Source organism: Trematomus bernacchii, unplaced genomic scaffold, assembly GCF_902827165.1.
Source record: "Trematomus bernacchii unplaced genomic scaffold, fTreBer1.1, whole genome shotgun sequence".
In the NCBI taxonomy this organism is placed as follows: domain Eukaryota; kingdom Metazoa; phylum Chordata; class Actinopteri; order Perciformes; family Nototheniidae; genus Trematomus; species Trematomus bernacchii.
Genome location: NW_022987824.1, coordinates 185,456 through 205,603, shown reverse-complemented (window position 1 = coordinate 205,603; position 20,148 = coordinate 185,456). Strand labels below are relative to the sequence as shown.

Below are 20,148 nucleotides of genomic sequence, written 5' to 3'. Positions count from 1 at the left end.
ACAACACATGGAACGAACACACAACACATGGAACACACACACATCACATGGAACACACACACATCACATGGAACACACACAACACATGGAACACACACAACACATGGAACACAGACATCACATGGAACACACACATCACATGGAACACACACATCACATGGAACACACACATCACATGGAACACACACACATCACATGGAACACACACAACACATGGAACACACACACAACACATGGAACGAACACACAACACATGGAACACACACACATCACATGGAACACACACATCACATGGAACACACATCACATGGAACACACACACATCACATGGAACACACACACATCACATGGAACACACACACATCACATGGAAACACACACACATCACATGGAACACACACACATCACATGGAACACACACACATCACATGGAACACACACATCACATGGAACACACACACACATGGAACACACACATCACATGGAACACACACAACACATGGAACACACACAACACATGGAACACACACAACACATGGAACACAACACATGGAACACACACAACACATGGAACACACACATCACATGGAACACACACATCACATGGAACACACAACACATGGAACACACACAACACATGGAACACACACATCACATGGAACACACACACATCACATGGAACACACACACATCACATGGAACACACACATCACATGGAACACACACACAACCATGGAACACACACATGGAACACACACAACACATGGAACACACACATCACATGGAAAACACACACATCACATGGAACACAACACACATCACATGGAACACACACAACACATGGAACAACACACACACAACACATGGAACACACACAACACATGGAACACACACAACACATGGAACACACACAACACATGGAACACACACAACACATGGAACACACACATCACATGGAACACACACATCACATGGAACACACACATCACATGGAACACACACATCACATGGAACACACACACATCACATGGAACACACACATCACATGGAACACACACACAACACATGGAACACAACACATGGAACACACACAACACATGGAACACACACATCACATGGAACACACACAACACATGGAACACACACAACACATGGAACACACACATCACATGGAACACACACAACACATGGAACACACAACACATGGAACACACACACAACACATGGAACACACACAACACATGGAACACACACAACACATGGAACACACACATCACATGGAACACAGACATCACATGGAACACACACAACACATGGAACACATGGAACACACACACACACACACACACACACACACACACACACACACACGGAACACACACACAACACACGGAACACACACACAACACACGGAACACACACACAACACACGGAACACACATCACATGGAACACACACAACACATGGAACACACAACACATGGAACACACACACAACACATGGAACACACACATCACATGGAACACAGACATCACATGGAACACACACAACACATGGAACACATGGAACACACACAACACACGGAACACACACAACACACGGAACACACACAACACACGGAACACACACACAACACACGGAACACACACACAACACACGGAACACACACACAACACACGGAACACACACACACAACGGAACACACATCACATGGAACACACACATCACATGGAACACACACATCACATGGAACACACACATCACATGGAACACACACATCACATGGAACACACACAACACATGGAACACACACAACACATGGAACACACACACATCACATGGAACACACACACATCACATGGAACACACACAACACATGGAACACACACAACACATGGAACACACACAACACATGGAACACACACAACACATGGAACACACACAACACATGGAACACACACACACACACACACACGGAACACACACAACACACGGAACACACACAACACACGGAACACACACACAACACACGGAACACACACACAACACACGGAACACACACAACACACGGAACACACACACAACACACGGAACACACACACAACACACGGAACACACACAACACACGGAACACACACACAACACACACACACACACGGATCACATGGAACACACACAACACATGGAACACACACATCACATGGAACACACACATCACATGGAACACACACATCACATGGAACACACACAACACATGGAACACACACACAACACATGGAACGAACACACAACACATGGAACACACACACATCACATGGAACACACACACATCACATGGAACACACACACATCACATGGAACACACACAACACATGGAACACACACAACACACGGAACACACACAACACACGGAACACACACAACACACGGAACACACACACAACACACGGAACACACACACAACACACGGAACACACACACAACACACGGAACACACACACGGATCACATGGAACACACACATCACATGGAACACACACAACACATGGAACACAGACATCACATGGAACACACACATCACATGGAACACACACATCACATGGAACACACACATCACATGGAACACACACATCACATGGAACACACACAACACATGGAACACACACACAACACATGGAACGAACACACAACACATGGAACACACACACATCACATGGAACACACACACATCACATGGAACACACACACATCACATGGAACACACACATCACATGGAACACACACATCACATGGAACACACACATCACATGGAACACACACACATCACATGGAACACACACACACATCACATGGAACACACACACAACACATGGAACACACACAACACATGGAACACACACATTCTTTTTAATTTTTTTTTTATTTAACCTTTATTTAACCAGATAAAACATTGAGATAAAATCTCATTTTCAAAGCTGACCTGGCCAAGAAGGCAGCAGCGTTACACATCACACAAACATATAAAATACAGAGAACATAACAAAGAAAACAGAAGACGAAAAAGCAGTCACTACATTGTGCACATTAGGACAGTAAAAAAAGGACACTACTTGTTACTGCAAGAGCAGCTGGTGGTGAGGACTTCAGACACCTTCAATTTAAAACATGATATAGAGACAAGTGCCCTCAGTTTAAGGCGTGATTGAAGGTCATTCCAAGACCAAGGACCGTAATAAGAAAGACTCCTTTTTCCAGCCTCAGTCCGTACAGCAGGAACCTGGAACCGTATCCAGGCACTGGATCTGAGGTTGTAAGAGTCACAAACTGGGGCAAATCTGACACATATGTAGAGTGGAAGCTTACCTAAAATGGCTTTATACATTAATAAAAACCAGTGCTGCATCCTACGCATAGTAAGTGAGGACCATCCAGTTAGGCTATACAGTGTGCAGTGATGAGTCCTATAGGGTGCATTTGATATATAACACAGCGCAGCATGGTAGAGTGGGTCAAGTTTGGCCAAAACAGTGGGACAGGCAAATCTATAAATGGTATCACCGTAGTCCAGCTGGGACAGGAATAAGCCAGAGACCAACCTTTTACGGGATGAAATTGAAAAAAAAAATGTAAGTCTGTAAAGGAAGCCAAGAGTGAATTTCAATTTCTTTGTTAAAACTTCAATATGGTGTTTATAGTTCAGATTACTGTCCAACCAAAAGCTCAGATATTTGTAGGTATCAACAAACTCAACAGAAACGCCATCAAGGGTGTCAATGGAGAGGCAAGAGGAGGACGCTGACTTGGGAGCAAAAAGCATTGCTTTGGTTTTCTTACTGTTCTTACACAACACATGGAACACACACATCACATGGAACACACACATCACATGGAACACACACATCACATGGAACACACGGAACACACACAACACATGGAACACACACATCACATGGAACACACACATCACATGGAACACACACAACACATGGAACACACACACATCACATGGAACACACACATCACATGGAACACACGGAACACACACAACACATGGAACACACACATCACATGGAACACACGGAACACACACAACACATGGAACACACACACATCACATGGAACACACACATCACATGGAACACACGGAACACACACAACACATGGAACACACACAACACATGGAACACACACATCACATGGAACACACACACAACACATGGAACACACACAACACATGGAACACACACATCACATGGAACACACACATCACATGGAACACACACACATCACATGGAACACACGGAACACACACAACACATGGAACACACACATCACATGGAACACACACATCACATGGAACACACGGAACACACACAACACATGGAACACACACACATCACATGGAACACACACATCACATGGAACACACGGAACACACACAACACATGGAACACACACAACACATGGAACACACACATCACATGGAACACACACACAACACATGGAACACACACATCACATGGAACACACACATCACATGGAACACACACATCACATGGAACACACACATCACATGGAACACACACACAACACATGGAACACACACATCACATGGAACACACACATCACATGGAACACACACAACAGATGGAACACACACACAACACATGGAACACACACAACACATGGAACACACACATCACATGGAACACACACATCACATGGAACACACACAACACATGGAACACACACCACAGATGGAACACACACACAACACATGGAACACACACAACACATGGAACACACACATCACATGGAACACACACATCACATGGAACACACACATCACATGGAACACACACACATCACATGGAACACACACAACACATGGAACACACACATCACATGGAACACACACATCACATGGAACACACACAACAGATGGAACACACACACAACACATGGAACACACACAACACATGGAACACACACATCACATGGAACACACACATCACATGGAACACACACATCACATGGAACACACACACATCACATGGAACACACACACATCACATGGAACACACACAACACATGGAACACACACACAACACATGGAACACACACAACACATGGAACACACACAACACATGGAACACACACACAACACATGGAACACACACATCACATGGAACACACACATCACATGGAACACACACATCACATGGAACACACACATCACATGGAACACACACATCACATGGAACACACACATCACATGGAACACACACACATCACATGGAACACACACAACACATGGAACACACACAACACATGGAACACAACACATGGAACACACACAACACATGGAACACACACATCACATGGAACACACACAACACATGGAACACACAACACATGGAACACACACATCACATGGAACACACACATCACATGGAACACACACAACACATGGAACACACACAACACATGGAACACACACAACACATGGAACACACACAACACATGGAACACACACATCACATGGAACACACACAACACATGGAACACACACACATCACATGGAACACACACATCACATGGAACACACACAACACATGGAACACACACATCACATGGAACACACACAACACATGGAACACACACAACACATGGAACACACACAACACATGGAACACACACATCACATGGAACACACACAACACATGGAACACACACAACACATGGAACACACACAACACATGGAACACACACAACACATGGAACACACACATCACATGGAACACACACAACACATGGAACACACACACATCACATGGAACACACACATCACATGGAACACACATCACATGGAACACACACATCACTCACTGAACACAGATCCCCATCGCTCTGAGCCAGGTCCACACCCACAGCACTGTCACAGAACTTAACTGCAACTCACCACTCTGTCGCATTGCAACTGAGTGCTGGTCTCTTGGCTTTTCCACAGACCGCTTGGAAGCTGCCACCTGCTTCTTCCGAGCTACACACTCTGCCACTAGATGACCAGGGTCAAGACAAAAGAAACACAATCTCTTTTTCTTGGGTCCTGGAAGAGAAACAGAGTGAGCATGTGTGGCACGCCTGTTACAAGCTTTCCGGAAAGAAACACGATGAGGAGAATCGCTCTGAGCCAAAACACCACTGTGCATTAACACCAGCTCATCCGCCATGGTGGCAGCCTGCTGCAAGGAGGTTCTTTTTCGTTCATTTAAAACAGTATGTTCTGGGACACAGTTTTTAAACTCCTCCAGCACTATGAGATCACAAACTGAAGTTAAGTCGTCAGCCTTTGATGCCTTACACCATCCGTTGAATAGCTTTCTCTTCTCCATTGCAAAGTCTACAAAAGTTTGGCCAGGTGTTTTCTTTAGGCCACGAAAACGCTGTCTATAAGCCTCAGACACAAGCTCATACACTTTGAGAATAGCGCATTTAACTTTTTCGTACACAATACAATCTTCAACAGGAAGAGTAGAGCAAACCATCTGAGCCTTACCAACTAGCTTGCACTGTAACAGTATGGCCCACACATCTTTGGGCCAGTGCAAAGCAGCAGCAATGCGCTCAAACACAACAAAGTATGACTCAACTTCAGACTCACGAAATACTGGAACCAGCTGAATGTTGTTACCAACATCAAAAGGAGCATCCGAACCTGACAATGGTTGTGTACCCGAAGAGAACCCCACTGAACCTGTCTGCAGCTCTAGCTGACGCATCCTGAAAGCTGTGTCTGCATCTCACTTCCTGATCTCCAGCTCCCTCCTGAGCTGGAGATCTCGCTCACGCTCCTCCTTCTCCCACTGGAGACGAGCTAACCTCACTTTCAACCTGGCATCTAATTTAGAACCAGTATGAGAGGACTCACCCAACACAAGGGAGGCCATACTAAACACACAAACTCATTTGCAACTACTCGCCAGCTACAATTAGATCACCTCACTCAACAGGCAAAATATCTGAGGCTACACAAACATTGACTCTCGTCTTCCAAATAACAAACTTCCCCAGATCCTGCCTACCACAACTTACCTAACTATCTTCTGGAGCGTGCCGGGCTCGAGGCGACTTTAAAGGCAAACATCAGCGGCCGAAACCCTGAAACGCCTGCCCCCCAACAGGGACTAAATCCCCACCCAGGATTACCCCGAAAGAGAGAGAGAGTGTGTGTGTGGTGTGTGTGAGAGAGAGTGTGTGTGTGGTGTGTGTGAGAGAGAGTGTGTGTGTGGTGTGTGTGAGAGAGAGTATGTGTCTGTCTGTCTGTCTGAGAGAGAGAGAGAGAGAGAGAGAGAGTGTGTGTGTGTGAGTATGAAATGAACAGTTAGAACTGACTGCTGTCAGTTGGAGTGATGACATCATCGCGTTCCATAACACAGGTGTTGATATTTGAGCTAACGAGGTGTGCAGAGATCACAGGCTTCATTGTTTTGAATGAGAGATAAACCTCTTACATGTGAACGTTTTGTGGAAGAACGATAACAGATATCTGTGAAATTTCAAAACGTGAAGCATGTCAAGGAAGTTGAGTATCTGAAGTGTAATTTTTGTGTACTTTCGGGTTAATAATGTGGCCTTTTTGGCAGTTTAAGAAAGGTGTGCGGCTGCTGCTGTGAGGAAATATCTGCCTGAAATTACAATGGGCGTTAATGGAGACATGTTGAACGTTTTTGTCACTTCATGCCCTCAAGAGGCATTTTGTTTAATTATTTTGTTTAATTATTTGTCATTTTTCAAGCTACGAGATGTTTTCCTACGTTTATCATGAAAAACTATGTCTCAAGAATGTAGGGTTTGGGAATTATGGCAGTTTTAAAAAAGTATATGAAGGCAAATTTCAAGATTTCTCACCCTCTAGCTGTGACATCACGCACTCTAGTTAATGTTAAAATCTGAAGAAAACCTCTTTAACAAGGTCTGAACAATGTTTAATATCTCTAAAAGTAAGAATCAGATTTAAAAGTTGAGTTACACGGATAATGTCAGAAAGATGTGTAACATTTGAAAGTTGGAATGAGGTTTCTGAGTGAAAGTATGAATGAACAGTTAGCAGTTGAAGTCGCATGAAGATTTGTTGAAGTCTGAAGAATATCTCCATTGACTTCAATGTTAAAAATGTGATGTATTATGGGATGTATCTCTGGAATTATGAAAGTTATGAATGATAAAAGTAATAGCCATCGATTCCCGACCGAGCTGAACGTTTTGATGTTTGAACGGAGTTTCTGCGATGTTGAATGTGGGAGGAGAAGACGGACAAAATAATTGGATGGAATAATAAGAATTTTGTCCGTAGCATAACATTTAGTGGGAATGCTGTTAACAGCATTCCCACTAAATAACCAGGAGAGAGAAAAAAGGAGAGGAAACTGAGATAGAAAGCCACAAAGTGAGGTTTTAATGGATAAAGAAAAAGGGCTCACCAGCCAACTTGCAAAGCAAACCAAAATAAAACAATACACGAACAAACTGGAGCACATCTCCTAACACTTCACAAAAACACAGGCCTCACACAGAGACAGAGACATGCTGCACACATGCAGCCAGAGGAGAAGGGGAGAGCGACTGCAGCCTTCCTCAGGTCCTATATGGAGGCCCTGATTGGGGATTGGGAGCACCTGGGGGAGAGGCTGCACCTGGAGACAATCAGGGAGAGAGAGAGACACACACAAATGCACACACAAGCACCGACTGCGGCACGTAACAGTTGGTCTCTAACAGATGTGTGTGTTGGTCTCTAACAGATGTGTGTGTTGGTCTCTAACAGATGTGTGTGTTGGTCTCTAACAGATGTGTGTGTTGGTCTCTGCAGGGCTTCATTGTGATCGGAGCCAATCTTCACTTCACCAAAGGACTGAGAGAAATGATGGAAGGCAACAACCAGGAATAGACAGACACCGTGTAAACATGTACGATGACAAACATATGTATTTGTATGTAAAACAATAAAATACCCTTTGAAATGACCTCTAATTCTCTGCTTCAGTTTCTACAATGAAAATGTGTTTGATTCTTTAAACTGCTGACAACAGTCCTCCTAAATTCAGAATATAAAAATGGTCGTTTGGATAATTAGTTTGATGATTCCTGAGGTTTTGATTGGCTGCTCGTTTTTCTCAGCAGGAAGTTTCAAATATATATATTTGTTCTTCTTTACTAAAGTAGTATCCAGTCACCACACAGGGGTCTAACCTTCATTCTTTAAACATTAGAGCAGTACATCCTTGTTACCATGCACGTTTACCAGAGGTGGAGAAGTACTGAGATCTTGTACTTGAGTAAAAGTAGAAGTACTCAGATCGTGTACTTAGTAAAAGTAGAAGTACTCAGATCTTGTACTTAGTAAAAGTAGAAGTACTCAGATCTTGTACTTAGTAAAAGTAGAAGTACTGAGATCTTGTACTTGAGTAAAAGTAGAAGTACTCAGATCGTGTACTTAGTAAAAGTAGAAGTACTCAGATCTTGTACTTAGTAAAAGTAGAAGTACTCAGATCTTGTACTTGAGTAAAAGTAGAAGTACTCAGATCTTGTACTTAGTAAAAGTAGAAGTACTCAGATCTTGTACTTAGTAAAAGTAGAAGTACTCAGATCTTGTACTTGAGTAAAAGTAGAAGTACTCAGATCTTGTACTTGAGTAAAAGTAGAAGTACTCAGATCTTGTACTTGAGTAAAAGTAGAAGTACTCAGATCTTGTACTTAGTAAAAGTAGAAGTACTCAGATCTTGTACTTAGTAAAAGTAGAAGTACTCAGATCTTGTACTTGAGTAAAAGTAGAAGTACTCAGATCTTGTACTTGAGTAAAAGTAGAAGTACTCAGATCTTGTACTTGAGTAAAAGTAGAAGTACTCAGATCTTGTTCTTGAGTAAAAGTAGAAGTACTCAGATCTTGTACTTGAGTAAAAGTAGAAGTACTCAGATCTTGTACTTAGTAAAAGTAGAAGTACTCAGATCTTGTACCTGAGTAAAAGTAGAAGTACTCAGATCTTGTACTTAGTAAAAGTAGAAGTACTCAGATCTTGTACTTGAGTAAAAGTAGAAGTACTCAGATCTTGTACTTAGTAAAAGTAGAAGTACTCAGATCTTGTACTTAGTAAAAGTAGAAGTACTCAGATCTTGTACTTGAGTAAAAGTAGAAGTACTCAGATCTTGTACTTAGTAAAAGTAGAAGTACTCAGATCTTGTACTTAGTAAAAGTAGAAGTACTCAGATCTTGTACTTGAGTAAAAGTAGAAGTACTCAGATCTTGTACTTGAGTAAAAGTAGAAGTACTCAGATCTTGTACTTGAGTAAAAGTAGAAGTACTCAGATCTTGTACTTAGTAAAAGTAGAAGTACTCAGATCTTGTACTTAGTAAAAGTAGAAGTACTCAGATCTTGTACTTGAGTAAAAGTAGAAGTACTCAGATCTTGTACTTGAGTAAAAGTAGAAGTACTCAGATCTTGTACTTGAGTAAAAGTAGAAGTACTCAGATCTTGTTCTTGAGTAAAAGTAGAAGTACTCAGATCTTGTACTTTAGTAAAAGTAGAAGTACTCAGATCTTGTACTTAGTAAAAGTAGAAGTACTCAGATCTTGTACCTGAGTAAAAGTAGAAGTACTCAGATCTTGTACTTAGTAAAAGTAGAAGTACTCAGATCTTGTACTTGAGTAAAAGTAGAAGTACTCAGATCTTGTACTTAGTAAAAGTAGAAGTACTCAGATCTTGTACTTAGTAAAAGTAGAAGTACTCAGATCTTGTACTTGAGTAAAAGTAGAAGTACTCAGATCTTGTACTTGAGTAAAAGTAGAAGTACTCAGATCTTGTACTTGAGTAAAAGTAGAAGTACTCAGATATTGTACTTGAGTAAAAGTAGAAGTAGTCAGATCTTGGACTTGAGTAAAAGTAGAAGTACTCAGATCTTGTTCTTGAGTAAAAGTAGAAGTACTCAGATCTTGTACTTGAGTAAAAGTAGAAGTACTCAGATCTTGTACTTAGTAAAAGTAGAAGTACTCAGATCTTGTACTTAGTAAAAGTAGAAGTACTCAGATCTTGTACTTGAGTAAAAGTAGAAGTACTCAGATCTTGTACTTGAGTAAAAGTAGAAGTACTCAGATCTTGTACTTGAGTAAAAGTAGAAGTACTCAGATCTTGTTCTTGAGTAAAAGTAGAAGTACTCAGATCTTGTACTTGAGTAAAAGTAGAAGTACTCAGATCTTGTACTTAGTAAAAGTAGAAGTACTCAGATCTTGTACCTGAGTAAAAGTAGAAGTACTGTGATCTTGTACTTGAGTAAAAGTAGAAGTACTCAGATATTGTACTTGAGTAAAAGTAGAAGTAGTCAGATCTTGGACTTGAGTAAAAGTAGAAGTACTCAGATCTTGGACTTGAGTAAAAGTAGAAGTACTGTGATCTTGTACTTGAGTAAAAGTATAAGTACTCAGATCTTGTACTTGAGTAAAAGTAGAAGTACTGTGATCTTGTACTTGAGTAAAAGTATAAGTACTCAGATCTTGTACTTGAGTAAAAGTAGAAGTACTCAGATCTTGTACTTGAGTAAAAGTAGAAGTACTCAGTTCTTGTACTTGAGTAAAAGTAGAAGTACTCAGATCTTGTACTTCAGTAAAAGTAGAAGTACCAGAGTGTAGGAATACTCTGTTTCAGTGAAAGTCCTGCATTCCAAAGCGTACTAAAGTACAGCCTCAGGTCGAAGATAAATTAACACATTTTGATAAGATAGTTCAACGTGTAATGTTACATCAGATAAAGATCATTTATCAAACAGTAAACCTTTAGTTATGATGACTTTTTATTAATCGGTTCATTCATTTCAGTTATTCATTACTTTACATTTTTAAACAGCGCAGACTGGTTTCTGTGTGACTAAGGAGGCCGACAGCTGCAACGAGCTGCAACGTCACAAAGCTCTTCCATCACGAGAAACATCTTCAGCAACAACACGTGCAGCTTTTAGAGAACATTCAGCACCTTGAGGAGACATGGCAGCGTTTACTAAAAGCTGCAGAAACCAAACGCTGCAAATACAAAACACAACGGAAGTGTTGCAGCGTGTTTCTCCTGGTGGAAGAGCTTTGGTTCCTCGTAGCGTCACACACAATATGATACATTTGATTTTAAATTAAGAATAAAGATGTGGGTTTTTCTGTCAGATCTGAAATCGTCGGTCAGAGTGCACTCATTTCGGCGATGCCGTCGTAACCGTGGAAACCACACTTCCTGCCGGCGACCCTGCAGCCGAAGGTCAAAGCGTCCTGAAGACTGCCCCCTGCAGGTCATTAAATACAGAACACAGAATAAAGGTTATTTATGGACAGTGTAATGTCTCCTGTTGGACAGTGTAATGTCTCACAGTTGGACAGTGTAATGTCTCACAGTTGGACAGTGTAATGTCTCACAGTTGGACAGTGTAATGTCTCCTGTTGGACAGTGTAACGTCTCCTGTTGGACAGTGTAACGTCTCACAGTTGGACAGTGTAATGTCTCACAGTTGGACAGTGTAATGTCTCACAGTTGGACAGTGTAATGTCTCCTGTTGGACAGTGTAATGTCTCTAGTTGGACAGTGTAATGTCTCACAGTTGGACAGTGTAATGTCTCACAGTTGGACAGTGTAATGTCTCACAGTTGGACAGTGTAATGTCTCACAGTTGGACAGTGTAATGTCTCCTGTTGGACAGTGTAATGTCTCACAGTTGGACAGTGTAATGTCTCCAGTTGGACAGTGTAATGTCTCTAGTTGGACAGTGTAATGTCTCCTGTTGGACAGTGTAATGTCTCACAGTTGGACAGTGTAATGTCTCACAGTTGGAAAGTGTAATGTCTCACAGTTGGACAGTGTAATGTCTCACAGTTGGACAGTGTAATGTCTCACCATTGGACAGTGTAATGTCTCCTGTTGGACAGTGTAATGTCTCACAGTTGGACAGTGTAATGTCTCACAGTTGGACAGTGTAATGTCTCCTGTTGGACAGTGTAATGTCTCTAGTTGGACAGTGTAATGTCTCACAGTTGGACAGTGTAATGTCTCCTGTTGGACAGTGTAATGTCTCTAGTTGGACAGTGTAATGTCTCACAGTTGGACAGTGTAATGTCTCACAGTTGGACAGTGTAATGTCTCACAGTTGGACAGTGTAATGTCTCACAGTTGGACAGTGTAATGTCTCCTGTTGGACAGTGTAATGTCTCACAGTTGGACAGTGTAATGTCTCCAGTTGGACAGTGTAATGTCTCTAGTTGGACAGTGTAATGTCTCACAGTTGGACAGTGTAATGTCTCCTGTTGGACAGTGTAATGTCTCACAGTTGGACAGTGTAATGTCTCCAGTTGGACAGTGTAATGTCTCTAGTTGGACAGTGTAATGTCTCCTGTTGGACAGTGTAATGTCTCACAGTTGGACAGTGTAATGTCTCACAGTTGGACAGTGTAATGTTTCCTGTTGGACAGTGTAATGTCTCCTGTTGGACAGTGTAATGTCTCCTGTTGGACAGTGTAATGTCTCTAGTTGGACAGTGTAATGTCTCCTGTTGGACAGTGTAATGTCTCACAGTTGGACAGTGTAATGTCTCCTGTTGGACAGTGTAATGTCTCACCATTGGACAGTGTAATGTCTCACAGTTGGACAGTGTAATGTCTCACAGTTGGACAGTGTAATGTCTCCTGTTGCACAGTGTAATGTCTCCTGTTGGACAGTGTAATGTCTCACCATTGGACAGTGTAATGTCTCACCATTGGACAGTGTAATGTCTCACAGTTGGACAGTGTAATGTCTCACAGTTGGACAGTGTAATGTCTCCTGTTGGACAGTGTAATGTCTCACAGTTGGACAGTGTAATGTCTCACAGTTGGACAGTGTAATGTCTCACAGTTGGACAGTGTAATGTCTCACAGTTGGACAGTGTAATGTCTCACCATTGGACAGTGTAATGTCTCCTGTTGGACAGTGTAATTTCTCACAGTTGGACAGTGTAATGTCTCCTGTTGGACAGTGTAATGTCTCACAGTTGGACAGTGTAATGTCTCACAGTTGGACAGTGTAATGTCTCACAGTTGGACAGTGTAATGTCTCACAGTTGGACAGTGTAATGTCTCACAGTTGGACAGTGTAATGTCTCACAGTTGGACAGTGTAATGTCTCACAGTTGGACAGTGTAATGTCTCCTGTTGGACAGTGTAATGTCTCACAGTTGGACAGTGTAATGTCTCCTGTTGGACAGTGTAATGTCTCACAGTTGGACAGTGTAATGTCTCCTGTTGGACAGTGTAATGTCTCTAGTTGGACAGTGTAATGTCTCTAGTTGGACAGTGTAATGTCTCACAGTTGGACAGTGTAATGTCTCACAGTTGGACAGTGTAATGTCTCACAGTTGGACAGTGTAATGTCTCCTGTTGGACAGTGTAATGTCTCTAGTTGGACAGTGTAATGTCTCACAGTTGGACAGTGTAATGTCTCCTGTTGGACAGTGTAATGTCTCTAGTTGGACAGTGTAATGTCTCTAGTTGGACAGTGTAATGTCTCACCATTGGACAGTGTAATGTCTCCTGTTGGACAGTGTAATGTCTCACAGTTGGGCAGTGTAATGTCTCCTGTTGGACAGTGTAATGTCTCTAGTTGGACAGTATAATGTCTCACAGTTGGACAGTGTAATGTCTCACAGTTGGACAGTGTAATGTCTCCTGTTGGACAGTGTAATGTCTCACAGTTGGACAGTGTAATGTCTCCTGTTGGACAGTGTAATGTCTCCTGTTGGACAGTGTAATGTCTCACAATTGGACAGTGTAATGTCTCACAGTTGGGCAGTGTAATGTCTCCTGTTGGACAGTGTAATGTCTCTAGTTGGACAGTGTAATGTCTCACAGTTGGACAGTGTAATGTCTCACAGTTGGACAGTGTAATGTCTCCTGTTGGACAGTGTAATGTCTCTAGTTGGACAGTGTAATGTCTCCTGTTGGACAGTGTAATGTCTCCTGTTGGACAGTGTAATGTCTCACAGTTGGACAGTGTAATGTCTCACAGTTGGACAGTGTAATGTCTCACAGTTGGACAGTGTAATGTCTCCTGTTGGACAGTGTAATGTCTCCAGTTGGACAGTGTAATGTCTCCTGTTGGACAGTGTAATGTCTCTAGTTGGACAGTGTAATGTCTCACAGTTGGACAGTGTAATGTCTCCTGTTGGACAGTGTAATGTCTCCTGTTGGACAGTGTAATGTCTCCTGTTGGACAGTGTAATGTCTCTAGTTGGACAGTGTAATGTCTCCTGTTGGACAGTGTAATGTCTCACAGTTGGACAGTGTAATGTCTCACAGTTGGACAGTGTAATGTCTCCTGTTGGACAGTGTAATGTCTCACAGTTGGACAGTGTAATGTCTCCCGTTGGACAGTGTAATGTCTCACCATTGGACAGTGTAATGTCTCACAGTTGGACAGTGTAATGTCTCCTGTTGGACAGTGTAATGTCTCCTGTTGGACAGTGTAATGTCTCCTGTTGGACAGTGTAATGTCTCACAGTTGGACAGTGTAATGTCTCCTGTTGGACAGTGTAATGTCTCACAGTTGGACAGTGTAATGTCTCACAGTTGGACAGTGTAATGTCTCACAGTTGGACAGTGTAATGTCTCACCATTGGACAGTGTAATGTCTCCTGTTGGACAGTGTAATGTCTCACAGTTGGACAGTGTAATGTCTCCTGTTGGACAGTGTAATGTCTCACAGTTGGACAGTGTAATGTCTCCTGTTGGACAGTGTAATGTCTCACAGTTGGACAGTGTAATGTCTCACAGTTGGACAGTGTAATGTCTCACCATTGGACAGTGTAATGTCTCACCATTGGACAGTGTAATGTCTCCTGTTGGACAGTGTAATGTCTCACAGTTGGACAGTGTAATGTCTCACAGTTGGACAGTGTAATGTCTCACAGTTGGACAGTGTAATGTCTCACAGTTGGACAGTGTAATGTCTCCTGTTGGACAGTGTAATGTCTCACAGTTGGACAGTGTAATGTCTCACCATTGGACAGTGTAATGTCTCCTGTTGGACAGTGTAATGTCTCACAGTTGGACAGTGTAATGTCTCCTGTTGGACAGTGTAATGTCTCTAGTTGGACAGTGTAATGTCTCACAGTTGGACAGTGTAATGTCTCACAGTTGGACAGTGTAATGTCTCACCATTGGACAGTGTAATGTCTCCTGTTGGACAGTGTAATGTCTCACAGTTGGACAGTGTAATGTCTCCTGTTGGACAGTGTAATGTCTCACTGTTGGACAGTGTAATGTCTCACAGTTGGACAGTGTAATGTCTCCTGTTGGACAGTGTAATGTCTCTAGTTGGACAGTGTAATGTCTCACAGTTGGACAGTGTAATGTCTCACAGTTGGACAGTGTAATGTCTCCTGTTGGACAGTGTAATGTCTCTAGTTGGACAGTGTAATGTCTCCTGTTGGACAGTGTAATGTCTCCTGTTGGACAGTGTAATGTCTCACAGTTGGACAGTGTAATGTCTCACAGTTGGACAGTGTAATGTCTCACAGTTGGACAGTGTAATGTCTCACAGTTGGACAGTGTAATGTCTCACCATTGGACAGTGTAATGTCTCCTGTTGGACAGTGTAATGTCTCTAGTTGGACAGTGTAATGTCTCACAGTTGGACAGTGTAATGTCTCTAGTTGGACAGTGTAATGTCTCACAGTTGGACAGTGTAATGTCTCCTGTTGGACAGTGTAATGTCTCACAGTTGGACAGTGTAATGTCTCCTGTTGGACAGTGTAATGTCTCCTGTTGGACAGTGTAATGTCTCCTGTTGGACAGTGTAATGTCTCCTGTTGGACAGTGTAATGTCTCTAGTTGGACAGTGTAATGTCTCCTGTTGGACAGTGTAATGTCTCCTGTTGGACAGTGTAATGTCTCTAGTTGGACAGTGTAATGTCTCCTGTTGGACAGTGTAATGTCTCACAGTTGGACAGTGTAATGTCTCACAGTTGGACAGTGTAATGTCTCCTGTTGGACAGTGTAATGTCTCTAGTTGGACAGTGTAATGTCTCACAGTTGGACAGTGTAATGTCTCCTGTTGGACAGTGTAATGTCTCTAGTTGGACAGTGTAATGTCTCCTGTTGGACAGTGTAATGTCTCACAGTTGGACAGTGTAATGTCTCACAATTGGACAGTGTAATGTCTCACAGTTGGACAGTGTAATGTCTCCTGTTGGACAGTGTAATGTCTCTAGTTGGACAGTGTAATGTCTCCTGTTGGACAGTGTAATGTCTCTAGTTGGACAGTGTAATGTCTCACTGTTGGACAGTGTAATGTCTCACCATTGGACAGTGTAATGTCTCCTGTTGGACAGTGTAATGTCTCACAGTTGGACAGTGTAATGTCTCACAGTTGGACAGTGTAATGTCTCACAGTTGGACAGTGTAATGTCTCTAGTTGGACAGTGTAATGTCTCACTGTTGGACAGTGTATGTCTCACCATTGGACAGTGTAATTGTCTCCTGTTGGACAGTGTAATGTCTCCTGTTGGACAGTGTAATGTCTCACAGTTGGACAGTGTAATGTCTCACCATTGGACAGTGTAATGTCTCCTGTTGGACAGTGTAATGTCTCACAGTTGGACAGTGTAATGTCTCTAGTTGGACAGTGTAATGTCTCACAGTTGGACAGTGTAATGTCTCACAGGTTGGACAGTGTAATGTCTCCTGTTGGACAGTGTAATGTCTCACAGTTGGACAGTGTAATGTCTCTAGTTGGACAGTGTAATGTCTCACAGTTGGACAGTGTAATGTCTCACAGTTGGACAGTGTAATGTCTCCTGTTGGACAGTGTAATGTCTCACAGTTGGACAGTGTAATGTCTCACAGTTGGACAGTGTAATGTCTCACAGTTGGACAGTATAATGTCTCTAGTTGGACAGTATAATGTCTCTAGTTGGACAGTGTAATGTCTCACAGTTGGACAGTGTAATGTCTCACAGTTGGACAGTGTAATGTCTCACAGTTGGACAGTATAATGTCTCACAGTTGGACAGTGTAATGTCTCACAGTTGGACAGTATAATGTCTCTAGTTGGACAGTGTAATGTCTCACAGTTGGACAGTGTAATGTCTCACAGTTGGACAGTGTAATGTCTCACCATTGGACAGTGTAATGTCTCACAGTTGGACAGTGTAATGTCTCTAGTTGGACAGTATAATGTCTCTAGTTGGACAGTGTAATGTCTCACAGTTGGACAGTGTAATGTCTCACCATTGGACAGTGTAATGTCTCCTGTTGGACAGTGTAATGTCTCACAGTTGGACAGTGTAATGTCTCCTGTTGGACAGTGTAATGTCTCACAGTTGGACAGTGTTATGTCTCACAGTTGGACAGTGTAATGTCTCCTGTTGGACAGTGTAATGTCTCACAGTTGGACAGTGTAATGTCTCACAGTTGGACAGTGTAATGTCTCACAGTTGGACAGTGTAATGTCTCACAGTTGGACAGTGTAATGTCTCACCATTGGACAGTGTAATGTCTCACCATTGGACAGTGTAATGTCTCACCATTGGACAGTGTAATGTCTCCTGTTGGACAGTGTAATGTCTCACCATTGGACAGTGTAATGTCTCACCATTGGACAGTGTAATGTCTCACCATTGGACAGTGTAATGTCTCCTGTTGGACAGTGTAATGTCTCACAGTTGGACAGTGTAATGTCTCCTGTTGGACAGTGTAATGTCTCCTGTTGGACAGTGTAATGTCTCCTGTTGGACAGTGTAATGTCTCCTGTTGGACAGTGTAATGTCTCACAGTTGGACAGTGTAATGTCTCACAGTTGGACAGTGTAATGTCTCACAGTTGGACAGTGTAATGTCTCACCATTGGACAGTGTAATGTCTCCTGTTGGACAGTGTAATGTCTCTAGTTTGGACAGTGTAATGTCTCACAGTTGGACAGTGTAATGTCTCCTGTTGGACAGTGTAAGTCTCACCATTGGACAGTGTAATGTCTCCTGTTGGACAGTGTAATGTCTCCTGTTGGACAGTGTAATGTCTCACAGTTGGACAGTGTAATGTCTCACCATTGGACAGTGTAATGTCTCACAGTTGGACAGTGTAATGTCTCACCATTGGACAGTGTAATGTCTCCTGTTGGACAGTGTAATGTCTCCTGTTGGACAGTGTAATGTCTCCTTTTGGACAGTGTAATGTCTCTAGTTGGACAGTGTAATGTCTCACAGTTGGACAGTGTAATGTCTCACAGTTGGACAGTGTAATGGTCTCCTGTTGGACAGTGTATGTCTCTAGTTGGACAGTGTAATGTCTCACAGTTGGACAGTGGTAATGTCTCACAGTTGGACAGTGTAATGTCTCCTGTTGGACAGTGTAATGTCTCTAGTTGGACAGTGTATGTCTCCCTGTTGGACAGTGTAATGTCTCCTGTTGGACAGTGTAATGTCTCACAGTTGGACAGTGTAATAGTCTCACAGTTGGACAGTGTAATGTCTCACAGTTGGACAGTGTAATGTCTCACAGTTGGACAGTCGTAATATGTCTCACCATTGGACAGTGTAATGTCTCCTGTTGGACAGTGTAATGTCTCTAGTTGGACAGTGTAATGTCTCACAGTTGGACAGTGTAAGTCCTCTAGTTGGACAGTGTAATCTGTCTCACAGTTGGACAGTGTATGTCTCCTGTTGGACAGTGTAATGTCTCACCAGTGGACAGTGTAATGTCTCCTGTTGGACAGTGTAATGTTCTCCTGTTGGACAGTGTATGTCCCTGTTGGACAGTGTAATGTCTCCTGTTGGACAGTGTAAATGTCTCTAGTTGGACAGTGTAAAAAATATGTCTCCTGTGGGACAGTGTAATGTCTCACAGTTATGGACAGTGGAAATGTCCTCACAGTTGACAGTGTAATGTCCTCCTGTTGGACAGTGTAATGTCTCTAGTTGGAGCAGTGTAATGTCTCACAGTGGACAGTGTAATGTCTCTGTTGGACATTTATGTTCTCTAATTGGACAGTGTAATGTCTCCTGTTGGACAGTGGGGTAATGGTCTCACAGTTGGACAGTGTAATGTCTCCCAATTGGACAGTGTAATGTCTCACAGTTGGACAGTGTAATGT

At 42.5% G+C, this 20,148-nt stretch overlaps 2 protein-coding genes across 5 annotated transcripts in view; one reads left to right on the top strand and one right to left on the bottom strand.

Annotated features, from left to right (window-relative positions):
* Positions 1-9,025, top strand: part of pltp (phospholipid transfer protein) — a 32,172-nt gene extending 23,147 nt beyond the window's left edge. Inside the window, exon 15 of the mRNA XM_034151670.1 lies at positions 8,872-9,025. Within this exon, the coding sequence (XP_034007561.1) occupies positions 8,872-8,949 (78 nt within the window). The 3' untranslated portion in view covers positions 8,950-9,025. The remainder of the gene's footprint in view (positions 1-8,871) is intronic.
* Positions 9,026-11,845: 2,820 nt separating this feature from the next.
* khk (ketohexokinase) overlaps positions 11,846-20,148 on the bottom strand; it is a 43,669-nt gene continuing 35,366 nt past the window's right edge. For all 4 annotated transcript variants that reach the window (XM_034151657.1, XM_034151660.1, XM_034151658.1 and 1 more), the window contains one exon: positions 11,846-12,320. In XM_034151657.1, the coding sequence (XP_034007548.1) occupies positions 12,220-12,320 (101 nt within the window). In that variant the 3' untranslated portion in view covers positions 11,846-12,219. The remainder of the gene's footprint in view (positions 12,321-20,148) is intronic.